Source organism: Scatophagus argus, chromosome 18 (genome assembly GCF_020382885.2).
Source record: "Scatophagus argus isolate fScaArg1 chromosome 18, fScaArg1.pri, whole genome shotgun sequence".
In the NCBI taxonomy this organism is placed as follows: domain Eukaryota; kingdom Metazoa; phylum Chordata; class Actinopteri; family Scatophagidae; genus Scatophagus; species Scatophagus argus.
In genome coordinates, this window is record NC_058510.1 from 7,718,739 (window position 1) to 7,737,330 (window position 18,592).

Genomic DNA, 18,592 nt, shown 5'->3' on the forward strand with positions numbered 1-18,592 from the left:
TCCATTAATAATGCAGGAACGCTTTGAGGTATTTGTGCTCATTTTCCGTCCGGACATTGTTTACGGGAACACTCATCCAGACAGCTGATGTTAGTTGTGAAGACGTGTACTTTCTGCCCAGATTTGGCCATCTAGAGAATTGATATTCGTTATTATTTTTAACATTACATTTCGCTCACATTGTTTAGCGGTATTTGCTTTCCTCATGGCGACAGTAGAGGAACTGAAGCTGCGGGTGAGAGAGTTAGAAAATGAACTGATAAAGTGTCAGCAGAAGCAGTGTTCCGTGGAGGAACTTCACAGAGCGAAAATCGACAAAATGAGCGCCGAAGTTGTGGATTCCAACCCATACAGGTGACTCTTTTTTGTTTTTTATTTTGTTATTTTGGCTTTTGTCTGATGTTTGTCAGGACTGTTCAGAGAGCTGACGAGCTACGCCTTGTGAATCACTCATCCCATATGGTGGTATTGCATAGACCGCAAGCTAATCTCTGCTCTGTTTCTATCGCAGTCGTCTAATGGCTTTGAAGAGAATGGGCATCGTGGAAGATTATGAGGTTTGATGTTTCAGTGTTGTTCTTTTTCTAATGCAGTACCTATCAGAAATAAGCATCACATTCTAATGTGAAAGGCTGATAATTGTTTTGTTATTCTTGAAGCAAAAACAAGTTTTCCCAGTCATATCAGCCGTTATTAATACGCCTTTTAGTTTGTTTACATGCAAATGTAAGCTTGTAGGATATCCTTATGGTTATTTGTTTTTAAATACCATTTGACCTTTGCCATTAATTTAAAACATGAACTGCCCCACTTCTAGATGGTCAAATGTCAGCAGTGCAAAATGGAGTTTGACCAATATTATGTGTATATAGTCAGTGTAATAGGTGATATAAGACAATACCTGCCAGTTCTCTCTTAATGGAAGGATGGTTAAAAGATGGTTTCTAGAACTGAAAAGGGTGAATAGTCATTTTCAATTTTGTTGACAGAAAATCCGGACATTCACAGTCGCTGTGGTTGGTGTTGGGGGAGTCGGCAGCGTGACAGCTGAAATGCTCACTCGGTGTGGCATTGGTAAGGTAATACAAACATTTTTACTGTTTCTTCTTCCCCATCACCTTAATACCTGTTCATCTAGCTCATTGGATTGTCTGCCTGTCCTTACCCCGATCTCGTCTATGCTCGCTCTGTTAAAGCTGCTCCTCTTTGACTACGATAAAGTAGAGTTGGCCAATATGAACCGACTGTTCTTCCAGCCTCACCAGGCAGGCCTCAGTAAAGTGGAAGCAGCTGAACACACACTCAGGTACACTGCTGTTCATAACCATCCACTTTCCTCCAAAATAGAGACATGTGGTTGCTTTTTGTTACATTTCTCAATTTACCCTGCAGGAACATCAACCCAGATGTGTCATTTGAGACCCACAACTACAACATCACCACAGTGGAAAATTTTACGCATTTTATGGAGCGGATCAGGTGGGCATTCCTACGCACTGGTTTCTAGTTTTACTACTCACTTTCCTCAGTGGTACAGGCCTTCACAGCAAATTATTCTGTCTTCTCAGTCATGGAGGGCTGGAAGAAGGGAAGCCGGTGGATTTGGTCCTGAGCTGTGTGGACAACTTTGAAGCCAGAATGGCAATCAATACAGTAAGTGCAAAAGAGCTCTGATAATATGCTTATGTTACTCTTGCAGATTGTATTCACTTTGTCATGTTTCTCTCAGGCGTGTAATGAACTAGGTCAGATCTGGATGGAGTCTGGTGTCAGTGAGAATGCTGTATCAGGACACATTCAGCTCATCATTCCTGGAGAGACGGCGTGCTTTGCTGTATGTTCCCACACAAATGACATCTTTTTATTATTAACATTGTTGTGCTTTTCTTTACCCTGAAAAGATGTTCACCCCCTGCAACACTTCAGCAACAAAGAAAGAAAAATGCATATATATATACCATAGTTGTATTGTAATTGAGTATCGTATCCTTTGTTAGTGTGCTCCTCCTCTGGTGGTGGCAGCTAACATCGATGAGAAGACCCTGAAAAGGGAGGGTGTGTGTGCTGCCAGCTTACCAACAACAATGGGTGTGGTTGCAGGCATCCTGGTGCAAAATGTTCTCAAGTAAGATATCATTACTTATGGCCACTGAGAAAAAAAACAAAAAAAATATATATATACATTTCAAAAGTCTGGAATCAGCTATTGTACTCATGTATTTTTCTTTTACAAAAGTCCTTTTTTTTTTGCAAATCCTTCAAAGAAAAGAATATCTAGTTGTAAAGAGGACTTTCTGCAACCTAAAAGCATGAAAGACCATTCAAAACTATAGACTAGAGAGGACTGAGAGGACTTTGCCATCTGGCTATTGAATCAAGCTTTCGTGGCAGGCGATTTCAAACTGTATTATACGTATATAGTGTACATTAAGGACAACTCTTGTCTTTCAGGTATCTGTTAAAGTTTGGCACTGTCAGTTATTATCTTGGCTACAATGCCATGCAGGACTTCTTCCCCACCATGGCCATGAAAGCTAATCCCCAGTGTAACGACCGCCACTGCAGGAGACAACAGGAAGAGTACAAGGTGTGTGCCTGCCATCTGATTTCAACTATCAGGACCAACCAAGACTCTTATATGATGCTGCACCAGCTGGGGAAGCTATCAGTTTATTTTAATTTAGTTTTATTTATTTATTTTTAACCCAGAAAAAGGAAGTGGAGCGGCCAAAGGTTGCTGTCGTACAGGAAGAGGAGGAAGTTATACATGAGGACAACGAATGGGGTGAGCCACAAACAACTGTTCCAGCTAACAGTGTCTGATCTGTAACAGTTTGTTTGGATTTGTCATTGTAGAGAACATTATATGACCTTACGTATATTAACGCACGTTTGTGCTGTTCAGGCATTGAACTTGTATCAGAGGTGACTGATGCAGAGTTACAGGCTGCCTCAGGCGCCGTGCCTGACCTCCCAGAGGGCATCACTGTGGCTTACACCATCCCATCTGGTGTGAGTACTCTGTAACACAACACAGCTTTTTGGCTTCAGTATTAAACATATTTGAGCTTAATGGCTTACTTACACATGATATTTTTGCTGACCTTTTTCCAAAACATCATATTTGAAATGTGCTTTAAATTGTAACAGTGACGCCAACTCAATATTTACTGTGCAGACAATCAGCAGTAACGTAAGGTAATGTTTTTGTTGACTCAACTAAATTCTGATGACGTTTTGTTTTCTTGTCTTTGAACCAGACCACAGATATTGGGGAGACAGTGGAGGACACTGAACAGAGCCTAGAAGACTTGATGGCTCAGATGAGAAAGCTGTAGGCAGAAATCTGATGATGAAGCATATAAGCCTTTTCTCACGTCTATCCCATTGCTTTCTTAACATAACAAGCATTCTCATGAACTAACTAATGTCAAAAAACAACTGTATCATAAAGTCTTATAACAGCTAAATAGGGGAAATGCATACAAAGTGCTGCTGATGGTATTTCATGCAACACACCAAAAATTCCAAAAGCAGTCCAATGTGTAACTTGCTGACATACCGGGGAGGTGTTTAGCACTTTGACTTGGTCCAGTCTCTAATGAAATGTGTATAAACCCAGAATATCACTGTTAGCATGTTAAGATGCATTACAATGTGTATTTTCTATGGTTTCAGTTAGTGAATGAGTCTCTACCTTCTGCTGTATGTGCTCTGTCACTCACCACATTTGATGAACAATTTAATTTGTCTCAATAAAGTATTTATTAGATGGAATACAATCTTTTCGATATACTGGATGTGAGTCTTGCTGTTGTCCTGTACAGGTTTTACAGAGTATACATTTTACATGAATAGGTGAATATATAATAACACTTGCGATACCCTGTAGGTACTATATTTGGCAATGAAACAACAGGTTTTAGAGTCCCTTTTGGATTTGTGTGCATTCAGTCACGCAATAAATCATTACTTATTTGTACCTTATTCTGGACACCTGTGGTACTGTTACGGCTTGGCAAATCTCTTAAAACCCTTTTGGAAAATGAATAAATAAACAGTAAGTTTTGCATAAATTCAACCGGACATTCAAACATGTTCTATGCCTATTTTAGACACTTATCTTCGGTTCTACATTTCCTCTTTTTGGTTCACATACTTAATACTGATAGGTAAACATAAATGGTATCTTAATGGCATGTAAACATATCAATTTTCCACACTGCATACATTTCACTTAAAAGACAGCAGTTCTCTGAAATCCTTCATCACAACATTAGGAATGTAGACATGGTGACAAATCTGTTTTGAGGCCTGAACAGTTATAGGGAGTGACAGCATGATTACACATTACACTGAGTTACAGACATGTCTGTTCATACTTCAGTCCATTAAAAAAAAGCTTGAGGCAGTTTTTTTTTTTACTGCATTATTAGGACTATTCATTTGAAATTTGTAACCTGAATCCCTAATTCACCCAAAGGAAAGTGCATAGAGTAATATCTGCTGTATATTAGAACACAATAAATGTTTCTGGTCATTAATCAGGTTTTATAGGTAAGGTTATACCAAACCCTCATGGCATTCTATTCCTATTTTGATGATGTATAACTTGAGGCATGTAAATAGGAATGAATTGTTTGAATCTGAATGAGCATAAATGTAAACCTGAGTTCCAGGACTGATTTAAAGGAAGTTCAGAGATCCTTAGACACAAGAGTATGTTAGAAATATTAATAAATACTTTTGGTAAACACACTGGTTTCACAGACTAATATGGCAGATTTTGGAATCATACTGGCAGGTACAGTCTATTTGACCAAAACTTTAAATGTCTGACAACAGACACAGTGTGATGATCAGAATGGTTCTCTATTTGATTAAACCCTGTGGTCTGATGATTTTAAAGCTGTCAAAACAGCTTTTATTGGGCTGTGGCACTAAAAAGCTGAACACAGTCACCTCAGGGCATGTGGGAAAGGACCAGGTCCCCTCAGACTGAATGTGTCCCCGCTGGAGGAGTGGCGGGACGGGGCGTTCCCAAACACCAACGATGGCTCCGCCTCCTTTATCTCCATCGCACGTTTGTAAAGCTCCGCTGCCTTCTCGAAGTCACCCTCTTCATAACTATTTACAAATGGAATAAAAGCAGAAAACGAAGAAGAGAAGAAAAAAATTGTGATACATAACATTTATGAACTTTCTGATTAGTCGAATTTAACTGCAGCTCCTGTACCTTAGCACAGCCAGATTTTTTAGGGTCTCTCCAACTCGTGGGTGTGAGCGCCCCAGACTATCCTCATACACTTTCAGTGCTCGCTCATAAAGCGGCAAGGCGTCGCTGTGCTTCTTCTGCCAAAGACAAAGTTCACCATCAGCTTTGCTCTACACAACCTAAAATATAGTTGCACATGCTCATGCTAGTCGTTAAAATAAAAACAAATATGTAAGAACATTTCTAAAGAAATATCCAAGTTGGGCACGTGTGATACAGACTGAATGAAGCTTAATAAACATTCTCACTACTTGGCAGTAGATTACAGCCAGATTGACCAGCGCTGTGGCCACACTGGGATGTTTGGGCCCGAAACTTTTCTCCCTGATTTCCAGAGACAGCTCATACAGTGGCAGGGCTTTTTCCAGCTTTCCCTGTACAAGAAACAAACTGTCAGCCAATTAAAAATCTCGAATTAGTCGTTCAACTGAGAGAATATTAAAGTGTCAACAGGTAGATGTGTCTCACTCTGCGTTTATAGAGCATGGCCAGATGTTTGAGTGTGTATGCCAGCGAGGGGTGATCCGGGGACAAGGCCTTCTTACGGATGTCCAATGCCTTCTCATACATATCTTCAGCTGTCTCATACTCCCTTCTCTCTGTATGAAGTGCAGCCAGGTTGTTCAGAGACTGAGCGCAGTCTGGGTGATCAGGGCCGAGGACACGCTGACGCATCTCCAGAGAGCGGGTCAGGAACACTTTGGCAGCACTTGTGAGGACAAAGAGGGGAACTTAAGATATGTTGGTGGACATACAAATGAAAACCTTACCAACAATCAGGTAAAAGGCGCAATTTGAGGTGGACTGGAATTATGCAACTAAAGTCCATTACGCCTATGTGCATGCCAGCTTACTCCAGGTTGTTTTGGAGGTAGTAGAGGACACCCAGTTCATTGAGTGTCTTGGCACAGTCTGCAGAGTCTTTTCCCAGGGTCAGCTCTTCCAGCTGCAGGGCTCTGCGCCTCAACAAAGTGAAGCCGTACTGATGAGATCAGACACAAAGACGTAAACAACATGTCTGATTAAGTGAGGATGACTAAGCATGTGGGTATCTGCGAAACATGCTTACCATATGACCTTTCTGGCGAGCAGTCTTCTGGCGGATCTTAACCGACATCTTCCTGAGTTTCTCTGCTTGTTCATATCTGATTGTAAAAATGCCAGTTGTAAGCTATTATAAGTGTATTTTAAATAAAATGCATTGACTGTTTGTTTTGGTGATTCATCAACAAGTGAGATGGCTCTTTGCAAACACATTGCTTGGCAGGAACAACCAATAAACTATCTCAGGTGCAACAACAACAATTATAAATAACATCATGCATACCAACACCAAAAGAGAACCATTTACTTGTTTTGTTTCTGATAGAGCATGGCAAGCGACTCCAGCTCCCGTGCCACGCTGGCATGCTCAGCTCCGTAGGCGTTCTCACTTATCTCCAGTGCCTGCTTGTACAGCTGCTCCGCGTTACCATACTTCTTCCACTGAACGTAAACCCCAGCCAGTTGGTGCAGGGATCGAGCTACACTGGGATGGTCCGGGTCCAAAGCTGTCTCCCTAATCTCAAGGGATCTTTGTAAAGGGGCTACAGCCTAGACAGACAAAATCACTTGCAATTCTCAAAATGCACACTCTCCTAGCAGAACATAAGGTGTATAGAAAAACACTGATTTTGGCTATGCAAACAAATGAAACAAGGAAACTATCACACAAGGTGAAGTAAAACAGTGTGTGATGAATATAATGTTCTTATTTCAAGGCTAAAACACAAAAGTTTTACAGCCATGGATAGTACCTGACTAGGGAGGCCCAAGTCTTTAAGGAAACGTCCCAGTGTCTCATAGAGGTTTGCCAGCTTGGTCATGCTGTCTTCACTCTCACAGCTCTTCTCATAGTGTTTCAAGGAGTCAAAGTACTCAGTGGCCATTGAGCTTTTGTCTTTGCCCACATACTGCCAATAGGCTAGCAGCTCAGAGAAATGACCCCTTGAAAAAAAAGAAAACACCTGCATGAATACACCTGCATGACTATACCTAAGTAAATGTGGCAGGCTTTGTAATATCAGCTTGTGTGCATGCTTGTTTTGTACCTCTTGTATAGGTTTTGGGAGACAAACAAGTTCAGGAGGCTAAGTTGTAATTTAGTCCTATCCTCCTGCTGCTGGAGCAGCCAAGGCAGCTCATCTGCGACACGCCAAGTCACCCGGTCCTGGCTACACACACGCACACACAATGACATGAGTTGTACCAATAGAGGGCTCTGAGTTGTGTTTTATGAGGAGATGATAACCACCTGAGCTGCTGACTGAAGTAATGGATGAGTTTCTCTCTGTAAGTAGCAGAGCTGCTTCCTCCACCCAGGAACTCTAACCTCACAGCTTCCCAAGCCTGAAAGGCAAACACATGTACAGACAAAAACTTCAAAACTGTATGTTCGTAAAATGTCTGTCCCATAATTTTTAAGCCTTTTTGTTTGGACTTTGTTCTGTACAATATTCTATTAGCCAAAGCCTGATTACCTGCAGGTGTTTAAACCTGATGAGCCCACAGCGGAGGGTTACAACGCAGAGTCTGTTCAGACGGTGAAGCAGAGAGGAAAGAACAGGCAACTCCACATCTGGAAACAGGTCTAGTACCTCTGATTCACTCACTCCGTTATGGCTGGCACATACAAGGCACAGTACCTGAAGAGAAACAAATACAATGTGATATTGTGCAATCACAAAAACACAACATGATCAAAAAAAGTAGATTTGTAGGACACATTTTCCATTCAAACCAATAATGTTGACCAAACTCTGTGTTTAAGTGGAGTCAAATTATTGTTTGGTCTAGACATAAGTCACCTCTCTCATAATGTGTCGCTCTTTGTCTGTGTTGAGGGAGTTCAGTGTCATCTTGAGTGCCTGGCGGTACAGTGACATGGTGTCCTGACACTGCAGGCACTGCTCCAGGCTCTTATCCAGTGAGGAACATGGTATACTGCTGGGCAGTGACAGAACATGGCAAGACCAACAAAAATGGTAACATGAGTAGACACATTTTTAGGGATGTCAAACTCAACCACAAGTCATTTAAACCTAGATAATTCAGGTTTAAAACCCTTTACTGATTGAATTCACTCTGGACCAAGTTACAGATAGCATTTACAATATATAAATTTCATTTAAGTGTCCTGGTCTTTTCCTTAAAAAGCGATGAAAGAAAAAATGTTCAGGTGTTTAAGCACTGCTGTTGCTTTCATAAGAAAATAAAAAGGCTTTTAACTCTGTATTTGAGCCTGGGACCTGATCATGCTGGATGGGAAGACAACTTCTCAATAAATTTACAGTTCTGAAACCAGAGGTGGCTGACCTGATGATCATCCTTGCCAGTAGTGTAATGTACAATGCATTGCAGGTGGATGCAGAGCGACAATGTCTTTCCAGCTTCTTCTCCTGGAACAAACATACAACATTCTCATATTTACTAACGGTTTCAAACATCTTTCCACACTTTCAAATCTCTTCAGAATTTTTCCAAAAGGTGGACTCGTGGAATGACAACTGACCTGGTCCTTGGTAAATTTGAGATCCATGCTCTGGAACTCTGCATTAACAACACTCTTGACCTCTCTGGGACTAAGGGGGTCTAAGTGGAGTGTGGGCCACAACCTAAACCGACACAGTCTCTGAATTACAAATGGAAATACCACTGGAGCATATTTAGAAATAGATACTACTGACAAGTAATAATCAATGGAATTTTCAACCAATACAACCCATAAACAGCAAATTTCCATAGATATCTAGAATTCAAGCAGTGTGTCTCACCTCCAAGCTTGAGGACATGTCTCTACATTAACAGACACCACCACTCTGACGTTAACAGGGAGAGGATCAATCAGCCACTTCATGTGTCGTTCCGCTTGCTAAAAAAAAGAAGAAAGTGTTGAGTTAGAAGAATGATTCTGGAAAAATAGAGAAAACTATAGAGCAGAGAGAATTATTCTGAAAGCAAAACATTTATAGTATAGGTCTAATTGTGACAGAGACAAAGTGTACCTGTATTTGGTCAATGGAGTCAATGATGATGATGATGTTTCCTTGATGACGTGCTGATAGCCTTTCAAGCCAGCGTGGAAACTCCTCCAAGATTTTACTGGGCTCCATGGACAAGCCAGAAATGGACCAAAAATGCTGCAGCAGCTGCATGACAACAGACAGGATAACACATTCCCTCAATAAGACTAAGAGTGTCTAAACTGAGAGGAAGCCACTGAGCAAGACCCACTTACTTTGACTGTGAAACGTTTGATAATAAGAACTGGTTCCGAGCTGGTTGAAAGTGGACGACCAACAAAATGATAAAGGAACAAAGTGTTGGGGGACTGCTTCTGCTGCTGCTCGATCCTGAAGGGGATTAAACACCAATTAGCAAAGTAGACAAAACCTTCCATAATGTCCTGTTCCATGATGATAAATCACACATTTCAAAAGGACTGGCACCTACACTTGACTGTGACTGACAGCAAAATAGAAAATGAACAACATATTTATTCCAGACAGAGAGACGCTGTAACATAAACAAGATGTTGAATTGTCCTTCTGCTCTTTTGTAATAGAGCAACTAGTTTGAGCAAAGACAAGTGAAACAATGATCAAAGCAGTTAAAATTGTGTTACTAAATTATTAGAGCTACTCGACATCCTTGAAAAGCATACAAAATGCACTTAATCAGTTCTCACCATTTGGAGAGCAAGAGAGACTTCCCTGAGCCTGGACCACCAGAAACCAGCAGAGGAGGGGTGGGAGGGGGAGCAGCTATCATGTCATTCAGACGATCTATATACTGAGGAGGACATCACATGCAACACGGACTTGGAAAGATTAAAGAACAAATTATCACAGCTGAAGACATGATTAAGAAAGATAAAATGAAGAAAAGATTTGCATTACCTTCTGAAAGCCTAACTGGGAGGTGGTGCTGTTACAGGCCTGCTGGTAGGACTCCATTTGTTCCTGCTCATCGTGTAGGTCCCACAGCACATCTCCTGAGTCTTCCTCACGTCCCTCCTCTATCCCAGAGTCCTTAGAGTCAATGTCTGCTCCTTCAAGGCCCAGCAGCTCCTACATGGTGAGGGTAAAAGGGGAAATCGTCAGGACCAAGAAGGGGTATGAACATGCATCACTGTGCACACAACACTTGAGGCTCTTAAAAGATGCTGCTGAGGTGCAATCCGTACCTGTTTGATCACTTTCTCTAGTTGGGCATAAATTAGGTCAGCCCCCTCCTCTGCAGAACCACTATGATCCACCACCTGGGTTAATGTTCACAACACAGCAGCACAAACAATGTGTGGCTTATGGCAACCAGGAAAATACAGAAAGTCAATAAACACACAACTTCTGCTTTTACCTTCCAAGTAATAGTGTGGTTATACTGTGCAGGTACTACTTGTACCTATACACACAGTACCTGCACACATTCTCTCACAATTCAATCCTTGATCTTTCTGAAATATCTTGTTCTCCCATGTGTCCTGCTTTTTCCATTTTCATTTGAGATACACGCACAAACCTTGACTTTAGCAGCCTTGTCTGCAGCATTGACCTTCTCTAGCAGTTGCCTGGTGGGTTCAGTCAGATTGTGATCTTCTTCAGTCCTGAGGTAGAGCACTAGTGGATGGCCATCTGGATTCTTCACAAAAGCCTCCTCACAATCCTCCACCACAGAGCTACATGCATGCAAGAACACCAGAAGATAATGTTTCATTAGTTTATAAATGAACTATATAATTCATGTACAATCTTAACTGCACTGGAGTATCCTTGTGATGATAGGTATAAGACTTACTGTACCTAGTGACAGTAGATTTGAGAAGAAGCACACACACAGAACTCCTTTCAATCTCCTGTCTGCGCTCCACAATGTATGAGGCAGCATTTTCTTCCGGGAAGGAGACATTCAGGTAGAAATGGCCAAGACCTTCACACATTCTCCGTAGCACAGGAGAGTGTTTCTGTAATGAAAACAAGGAGCAGAGATTTCCCAGACCGCGATGACAGTTCTCTACAAAAGTGGCATTTTAAACCAGGTTAAGGTCACATTCACACAGAATCAGGCAATGCAGCGATTAGCACAGGGATGTTCAGGCATGCGTGAGGACACAACTGGGAGAACATCATTGTTTGATTCATGAACTCTATCTGGATAACACTTGGTGGCTGGTTCCCAGTTTTGGTGTTTTGGAATCCCCTGCAGCCTGCAACAATCAGAATGAATGGGAAAACCAAAATGAATGGGAAGACTGGTTTGATCTGAATGAGGCCTTACTCACAATTTTTAGTTTTCTCAGAGTCTGAAATTCATACTCGATTTGAATGGACCAAAACAGTTTTCTGAGTTTATGAGTCCCTTATTAACATAAGTTTAACTAGCATAAAAGCATAAAAATGATAAACATACTATTGCACCAAAAAACCTAAAATATTTACTGTTTGTTGGCTTACAGTGGCCATGCAACCAACCTTAACAAAGATGTCAAGCTCGGCTTTGGTCTCCTGGGTAAAGATTAGATAGCAGCGCACCGTGTTACTCCATAAGGCCTGGGGCACATGTGGGGAGACCTGAAGCAGACTGGCCACAGCAGCATCCCAGTCGTCTGACACAAACACACACATATAATTAAAGTTATAATAAGCAGGCAATGTAGCTAGAGGTCAATTTCTATTCTAAAACATCTTTGGCTATGACTGTCCTGCCTTCAACACATGCCTCCCTTCTTTCTACTGCTTTACTGAAGTTTACTTACCTCTGCTCACATTCGCAAAGGGTCCCTCCACATCTATCAGACTGTGTGCAAACTCAGGCCCCCGGAAGGTCTGTTGAAGCTGCATCATGCTACCCATAGAGGGCTCACTTCCCAGCACACCACCAGACCAGTACTCACACTGTGTCCCTGCAGCTGAAGACAATCAGTGAATAATACACAAGTAACACAACCGGACTGAGAAAGAAAATATCTAACATTGTGGATTTCTGTGTATTACCAGTCACAGTGGTTTGGTTGTCATCTGAGTCAGAATCATTTGGGTCATAGACTTGGATGCCCTGTGCCTGCAACTGTTGCAGTTTGGCCTCCAAGTCCCTCTTGGCTCGCAGGAGATCCTGAATCTCCTTTTCTTTTGTCTCCCGGAAAATCTGGCAGTCGTTTAGAAAAATAGTTAGGGCTGCAAGCACGATTAGAGAGAATTCTACACAGTAACATGTTAACATATGTGGTGTGACTTACCTTAAACTGTCGTTTTACTTTGTCCCTGTCATGTTCAAAGGTGGCAGCCCTCTCCATAGCCTGATACTTTGCCTCAAGAGCACTCTCTTTTTCTCTTAGGATCTTCTGGTAAGTCTTCTGCAGAGCCTGAGCCAGAGAATGATGAACACCATCATAACAATTGTTAAGACACCATCAAACCTTCCATGGTGAAGCTTGTAATATGCCAGCTGTCTCTGAATTTTAATACCATGTGAATTCATTACCTGTAGCTCAGCTCTCAGCCTCTTGTTCTCCTCGTCCAGCTTGGCCTCCTTCTTTTGCATAGATGAGATCTCGTTATTCTTGCTGACACGGAAGATTTCATACTCTTTTCGGAGTCTTTCATACTCGGCAGCATACTCTAGATCCACAGAGCCTGTGGATTTGAAACTGGCCCCAATCACCCGAGGTCCTCTGCGAAAGGAACTGCGCAGGAGTCGGGCTTTGGGTTTAACCTCCACTGGGATCTCACAGGCTTCCCCACCTTCACCTCCATATCCATCCTCAATAACCTCCCCTGGGCTGACCAGAGAGGATGCGGTACCCATGGTGGCAGCTTAAGCTGAAAAAAACTCATCCGAACTCAGCCTTTTCGGATGTCCATAACTGCTCCTGAATGATGACAGACAGGGTAGGGATGCATAGCGGTAACTGCTGGAAAGTTCTGATCCACCTAACGTGAGGCTTTTAAAGATGATTGTGAGTGGCATTTTGGTTTCTTTGTGCTGTATCACAAACGCAAAACAGCTAGTCAAAATGCCACAAAGCTAACTTGCTTTCTATAAAAGCAATAGCTCTTACAACTGTTATTTTCAGAGGAGCTGACCCAGCCGCAAAAAGGTGACTGCTAGCAGTAAAGCTAACAGATTGGCAGCAGCTAGCTGATTATTCCTTTCTGGCCAATAAAGGTTAAGACAGTTGTACTTGAATAGCTAACGTAACATTACAGAAATAGCAATTCTCGCAGCGTTATTTACTCGTATATACAGACGGCACACGTCACATTAACTTCCACACATTTTTGTTTTGACAGATTGTTGACTATAATACAGAGTTTTGATTAAGAATGAAGCTAGGTTAGGCTAAACAAACACTTACGGTCCGCTCCCTTCACAGCTTCTTCGTGGCTGCCTTGGTAACAAGGCGATAATACGGGTGCCCGCACCAGCCAAACTGAGTAAAAGTCAATTTTTCTTCAAAGTACGGCGAGTGCAGAAAGCCATAAAGCAGCTTTATGGGCTTTGACAACTCTCAGATATTATGCTGTAATTATTGATTCAACCTCATCTATTATTACTGACTAAGCTTATGAGTCATAGACTTTATTTTTAAATGAATAATATTTAATAAAATCAATCCTCTCATCTAATATTTTTCTGAATATGAAAAGTTCTTCAGAATTGTGAACGAGGCCTGTAGGATCATATTGCAGGTACTGACAGTGAATTTCCCTGCCAAACTATTTTCAAAATCTGAAATTATACACATTGTGTTTTGTATGACTTGTTGACAAGATGAAGTGATTAAGAGGTGATAGAGGGTTTTAATTCCTTTGAAAGTTTAGTGACAGTGGAGAGAAAATAATCACTAGTCACATGTCTGTCAAGCAACGTTTGAACAAGAGCAAGTTTGTGTTTTTTGCCCCTTTGACCCAATTAATTACATAAAGGACAATTTGTTAAAAAAAAAACAAAAAACAAAAGAAAACGTATTGTCTAGGTTGTTATTTCTTGATCGTTTTTACCTAACAGCTTAAGCAAGTTACTCCTGTATGCATGGCTCAGAAAGAAATACATAACAGGATCCAGTGCACCACTAAAACAGGTCATTGCAGATGTGATCCGATTGGCTCTTCCCAGTAACTCACGGCTTGCTGCAGTCACATGGCCTTGACTGTAGCTTTGGATGTAGATTACCCTGCTCACATGATAAGGCACAAATGCAAACAGGAAGTTCATCACAATGAGTATGATCATTTTGATCGCTTTTTCTTTCACTGGGCGCTGCTTGATTGTCCTCAGTTTCAATAAAATCAATATGTAAGAAACAACTATGGTGGTGAGGGGAATAATAAATGCCACGACAGTGGAAACCAAAGCTGTGGATGATGTCTTTTCCAAGTACAGCTTGTAGCAGATGCCAGTGGAGTTGATGGTTGCATTCTTTTTGGAGATAAGCAGAGGGCTCATCGACAAAATAACTGTCACCCAAAGTATGGCGACAGCTACCTTTGCATACACAGCCTTCCTTATTGACTGTGATTTTAGAGGTAGAACCACAGCAAAAAATCTGTCCAAGCTGATAAAACTCATTAAATATAGGCTGCAGTACATGTTCAGGTAAAACAGGAATCCTGCCAGTTGACAAGCTACGACTCCAAAATACCAATAGCTGTCAGAGAGGTGGTAAACTATACGCATGGGTAAAATGAGAATGTAGGAGATGTCTGCTACAGACAAGTGCATCAGAAACACCCTGGATGGAGATGTGCAGTCCTGGTGAGAGAAGGACCAGAGTGCCAGGGCATTCCCCGGCACGGCGATGATGAAAATCAAGATGTAAAATGTAGAAAAGATCATGTTCTCTTGGTGGGATTCACGGCCATAGAAGCTGTGTTCTTCTTCAGAGATGTTCATTGTTGTCGTGGAGAGGATCGGCCTGGTGCAGCACAGACACAAATAACCTGTTATGATGATAGTTATAGCCCAGAAGTAGCCTAACATCAAATTATGTTTGAGTGATTCACTAAGTCAGATGTTGTTATATCATAACAAAACTAGCAATGGAAAATGTGAGAGTGTGACAGGAAGATCATTTGATGTGAGCAACTGATCAACCCGGATGCAACATCATGTGTCACTGAAGTTAATGAGAAAAAGGAACTGTCCTGGCAAGGTGCCAGTCCAACAAGACGCCTTTAATCAGCTAACACCAGAAAAGAAGCTAGAATTAAGCTACTTTCAGGATATAAAAAAAATAAATGTTTATCAGATCCCCCCAACGCCACCACCCAGATTTCATAAATAAAACAGAAGGTGATAATTTGCCAGTCCTTTGTGACATATGCTAAAAAAACACCTGTTCGGAATATTCCAGAGGTAAACACGGTCATAGTGTCATGACTGGAAATGAAAAGAGCATCTCAGGCATTCACAAGCAAGGATGGAGCAAGGTTCATAATTTTGTGAAACACATGAATATAAAGAATATTACAATTAAATGGGCTCAGTAACCATTTGTTTCCTGTTTGCGGATGATTGTGTTCTGTTTTTTTCTTTACACATTTCACACATCACCCAACTTTGGAATGGGTTGCAAATTGCATTCAGTATGTAAACAACGTAACTAGATAGATAGATACTTAATTCATCCCCAAGGAAAATTCACAACACGTTATTTGTATACACCCCAAGCTAGACCAATATAATTAATAAACATGCTGACATTCCCCCTAAACCCAGGTTAATGGCTTTTGAAGTTGATTCCAAACGGGGAACTATGTTTTCAAAAGATAAGTGCTCTGTGAGAGTTAGTAAAAGAACTTCATGTTTTAGGTTAAAAGCTACAACTTAAAAAGTGGTGGTACAGGCTTAAGAGCTGTTTGCAGTTAAAGCAACACTAATCTTTGCACTTTACTATCTAATCATTCAATCCAATGCAAGACTCTAAGAATCCAGTTAGAGAATATATCCCTTACATGTAGCACCATGTCAATAATCATTATTATTATTATTGATAATTATCTTCTTACCTCTAATTGAGACACAGCGTGCAGAATTCTATATTTACTATCCGTGTTAGAGTAAGAAAAAAAACAGGTGAAGTGGAAGTGAGAACTGCTCTTCTGTGTGGTGTATTTATACACGCTCTTAGGTTCTCTCACACACACACACACATCACATGAGGCAGACTCATTTACACAGTAACTTAACAGGAAGCCAGAAACAGAAAATGAAAATCCAGACTCTCGGTGCATTACAAGCATGCAAGTCTTTATTTTTGCTACTCCAACACAGTTTTGTCTTTACCACATTGCTCATTTATAGTATGATTTAAAGCTTTACAAAAATGAGAGAAAACCAGATATTTACAAAATCTATTTGTGCAAACATAATTCTTCTTTTACACCACTCTCCTAAAGTATTTGAAAGGCATGCATACAAATAAACTTTGGTATGTTAAAAAAAAAAACTACATATTTTCTTAGTAGAAGCATCTATGTACACGTGGTAGAACCAATTAATCGCCTTGTTTTTTTAGTACAGTTTATATTTAGACAACAATATATGTTAACTTAACAAACCAAGACCAGCAGTACAAACCCTGTGGTCAACATTTCAGCCACCACACATGTAAATTCCCAAGAAATCTGTGACTGGGTTAGGCCTGAAGTTAGTCATTGAACAAGAACTTTGGCAAATAGGCACACTAAATGTTTTATTAAATGTTAAATTAAAACTTGTAGAACTCATGATACCAGTTTCACGTGTCCGTAAAATAAAATGGCAGTTCATATGGGTGAAAAACAAGGAAATACTCTTAGAAAACAAAACTTAACAAAGAATCAAACTCGTCTGTATACATCACGTATACATTCATAAAAGGCATTTACAAGGGCTGTGTTGAATGTCTGGCAACATAAGAAATATAGAAGATTAAATATACTATGGTTATTCAATCTCTGGTTTGAAAAATAAAACAACATTTTTACATGGTACTTTGTGATTGTACATCAACTATATAATCCCTATTCATAGCTACAGCAAGAAAAATAGATTTTCAACACCATGAGAGCCTTCCACTTTAACTACAAAGTGGTAAAGCTAAATATTGTTTTTTGTTCCATTATAAAATATTTTGTCAGAACATTTAATACACCTTCAAGATATCAGAATCAGAGAATCAAAGAATCAGAATCCAAGTACGTTTTTTTTTTCAGAAATGGAAAATGCAACTTAAAGGAGATAAAAGCATTGGTGTGAGAATGCCAGTGTCAAATAAAACATGAATTGTGAGAGTGCATCGCTTAATACTTACTATTAAAAAACCCACAACAATACAAAACTATATAAAATGACACGTGACCAGGTCTACCTGCTATTTGGAGGGGCGATAATGGGACTAGGTAGTGTCCTTAGCTGCTGTGGCTGTTGGGATGCAGGATTTGCCGCTGCTGCCGTTGTGGGACCTGTAGCTGGTGAAGCTGGGAGTGTGTATGGTGCGGATGCTCTTTCCACCTTGGCCCAAAGGTGTGGGCGACAGAGGGGAGGGGGAGGAGGAGGAGGAGGAGGAGGAGGAGGAGAATGAAGAGGAGGAGTGCACTCGACCATTCTGAGTCTGCGAGGGAAACGAGAGAGCTTTACCTGTGTGCTGTGAGGGTGTGGGGAGTTTGAGAGATCCGTTAGACAGGGAGGGGATGTGGGAGGAGGGTAGGGAACCGGAACGAGGAGTATGAGAGGACAGGGTGGAGGACTTTGTCGCAGAGGAGGAGGAGGAGGAGGAGGAGGAGGAAGAGGAAGAGGAGGAGGAAGGGTTAACGGGATTAGTAGCATCTGAGTTTTGTGCAGACTGGGAGCTGCCTTTAGTAGAGCTAGGATAAAAAGCAGGGATTTTAGAGATGGGTATAGTAGGGGAAGTAGTTTTATGATCCCCTCCCACTCTTTTAGCACTTCCGTTAGCCTGCAAACAGAGATGCCAAAACAGATACTGGTTGTCAAAAAAAGAAATTTGGTAGAATTATACATATAAAAGGTAAGACGATGTTAAAAAAAACTACGTTATACACATAGAAGCACACTATGACTACACAAACATTAATATTACTAAGACACAACTAAAAGACACCAAAAACAACATATACAGAAGCTCTGCTTTTACAATGTTATATGAGAGGCGAGGCACATGAGACATGTTACCGAGAAACAGAACACTGCAGAGGTTAGACAGTGCCATGGCAGACAGGAAGGGCATCTCTACAGACTGCCTGTGTGAGAGGGATTGTTAGACTTCGTAAAGGGGCTGTG

At 41.0% G+C, this 18,592-nt stretch overlaps 4 protein-coding genes across 19 annotated transcripts in view; 1 reads left to right on the forward strand and 3 right to left on the reverse strand.

Moving 5' to 3' along the window:
- The first annotated feature begins 33 nt into the window (after window positions 1-33).
- Window positions 34-3,777, forward strand: uba5 (ubiquitin-like modifier activating enzyme 5). Its single transcript, XM_046372118.1, has 12 exons — window positions 34-354; window positions 512-557; window positions 990-1,079; window positions 1,197-1,306; window positions 1,393-1,479; window positions 1,569-1,653; window positions 1,730-1,834; window positions 1,998-2,125; window positions 2,452-2,587; window positions 2,710-2,785; window positions 2,906-3,012; window positions 3,261-3,777. Exons 1-12 carry the CDS (start codon window positions 206-208, stop codon window positions 3,336-3,338), a joined length of 1,197 nt encoding a protein of 398 aa, XP_046228074.1. The 5' UTR covers window positions 34-205; the 3' UTR covers window positions 3,339-3,777.
- On the reverse strand, window positions 3,747-13,785 carry nphp3 (nephronophthisis 3). 4 transcript variants are annotated; one of them, XM_046372103.1, is made up of 28 exons: window positions 13,668-13,784; window positions 12,794-13,181; window positions 12,549-12,674; window positions 12,307-12,457; window positions 12,069-12,221; window positions 11,785-11,918; window positions 11,116-11,276; window positions 10,868-10,991; window positions 10,500-10,574; window positions 10,213-10,383; window positions 10,002-10,105; window positions 9,552-9,666; window positions 9,319-9,462; window positions 9,088-9,185; window positions 8,826-8,928; window positions 8,630-8,712; window positions 8,122-8,260; window positions 7,795-7,959; window positions 7,569-7,663; window positions 7,366-7,488; window positions 7,072-7,261; window positions 6,627-6,868; window positions 6,345-6,420; window positions 6,130-6,257; window positions 5,744-5,984; window positions 5,524-5,649; window positions 5,237-5,352; window positions 3,747-5,127 (listed from the first exon to the last, which is right to left on the reverse strand). In XM_046372103.1, exons 2-28 carry the CDS (start codon window positions 13,115-13,117, stop codon window positions 4,959-4,961), a joined length of 3,876 nt encoding a protein of 1,291 aa, XP_046228059.1. In that variant the 5' UTR covers window positions 13,118-13,181; window positions 13,668-13,784; the 3' UTR covers window positions 3,747-4,958. The 4 variants fall into 4 exon arrangements, 3 of the variants coding, with proteins under 3 accessions (XP_046228059.1, XP_046228058.1, XP_046228057.1); XM_046372102.1 differs by having other exon boundaries at window positions 8,122-8,257; window positions 10,835-10,991; window positions 13,668-13,783; XM_046372101.1 differs by having other exon boundaries at window positions 10,835-10,991; window positions 13,668-13,783.
- Window positions 13,786-13,832: 47 nt separating this feature from the next.
- On the reverse strand, window positions 13,833-16,426 carry si:dkey-96n2.3 (uracil nucleotide/cysteinyl leukotriene receptor). The gene is made up of 2 exons (XM_046372121.1): window positions 16,321-16,426; window positions 13,833-15,227 (listed from the first exon to the last, which is right to left on the reverse strand). Exon 2 carries the CDS (start codon window positions 15,203-15,205, stop codon window positions 14,285-14,287), a length of 921 nt encoding a protein of 306 aa, XP_046228077.1. The 5' UTR covers window positions 15,206-15,227; window positions 16,321-16,426; the 3' UTR covers window positions 13,833-14,284.
- A 114-nt stretch (window positions 16,427-16,540) lies between these two features.
- si:ch211-285f17.1 (sickle tail protein homolog) overlaps window positions 16,541-18,592 on the reverse strand; it is a 102,925-nt gene continuing 100,873 nt past the window's right edge. For all 13 annotated transcript variants that reach the window (XM_046372094.1, XM_046372088.1, XM_046372091.1 and 10 more), the window contains one exon: window positions 16,541-18,248. In XM_046372094.1, coding sequence (XP_046228050.1) covers window positions 17,691-18,248 — 558 coding nt within the window. In that variant the 3' untranslated portion in view covers window positions 16,541-17,690. The remainder of the gene's footprint in view (window positions 18,249-18,592) is intronic.

What these genes read in the sequence shown, in the direction of transcription:
- uba5 (XM_046372118.1), top strand. Translation starts at nt 206, where the DNA reads ATGGCGACAGTAGAGGAACTGAAGCTGCGGGTGAGAGAGTTAGAAAAT. An exon ending in CTCGGTGTGGCATTGGTAAG is followed by an intron (nt 1,080 to 1,196) that starts GTAATACAAACA and finishes GCTCTGTTAAAG; the next exon opens with CTGCTCCTCTTTGACTACGA. An exon ending in GCAGCTGAACACACACTCAG is followed by an intron (nt 1,307 to 1,392) that starts GTACACTGCTGT and finishes TTTACCCTGCAG; the next exon opens with GAACATCAACCCAGATGTGT.
- nphp3 (XM_046372101.1), bottom strand. Translation starts at nt 13,117, where the DNA reads ATGGGTACCGCATCCTCTCTGGTCAGCCCAGGGGAGGTTATTGAGGAT. An exon ending in GGCTGAGAGCTGAGCTACAG is followed by an intron (nt 12,675 to 12,793) that starts GTAATGAATTCA and finishes TCTCTGGCTCAG; the next exon opens with GCTCTGCAGAAGACTTACCA. An exon ending in CCATGCTCTATAAACGCAGA is followed by an intron (nt 5,650 to 5,743) that starts GTGAGACACATC and finishes TTTCTTGTACAG; the next exon opens with GGAAAGCTGGAAAAAGCCCT.
- si:dkey-96n2.3 (XM_046372121.1), bottom strand. Translation starts at nt 15,205, where the DNA reads ATGAACATCTCTGAAGAAGAACACAGCTTCTATGGCCGTGAATCCCAC.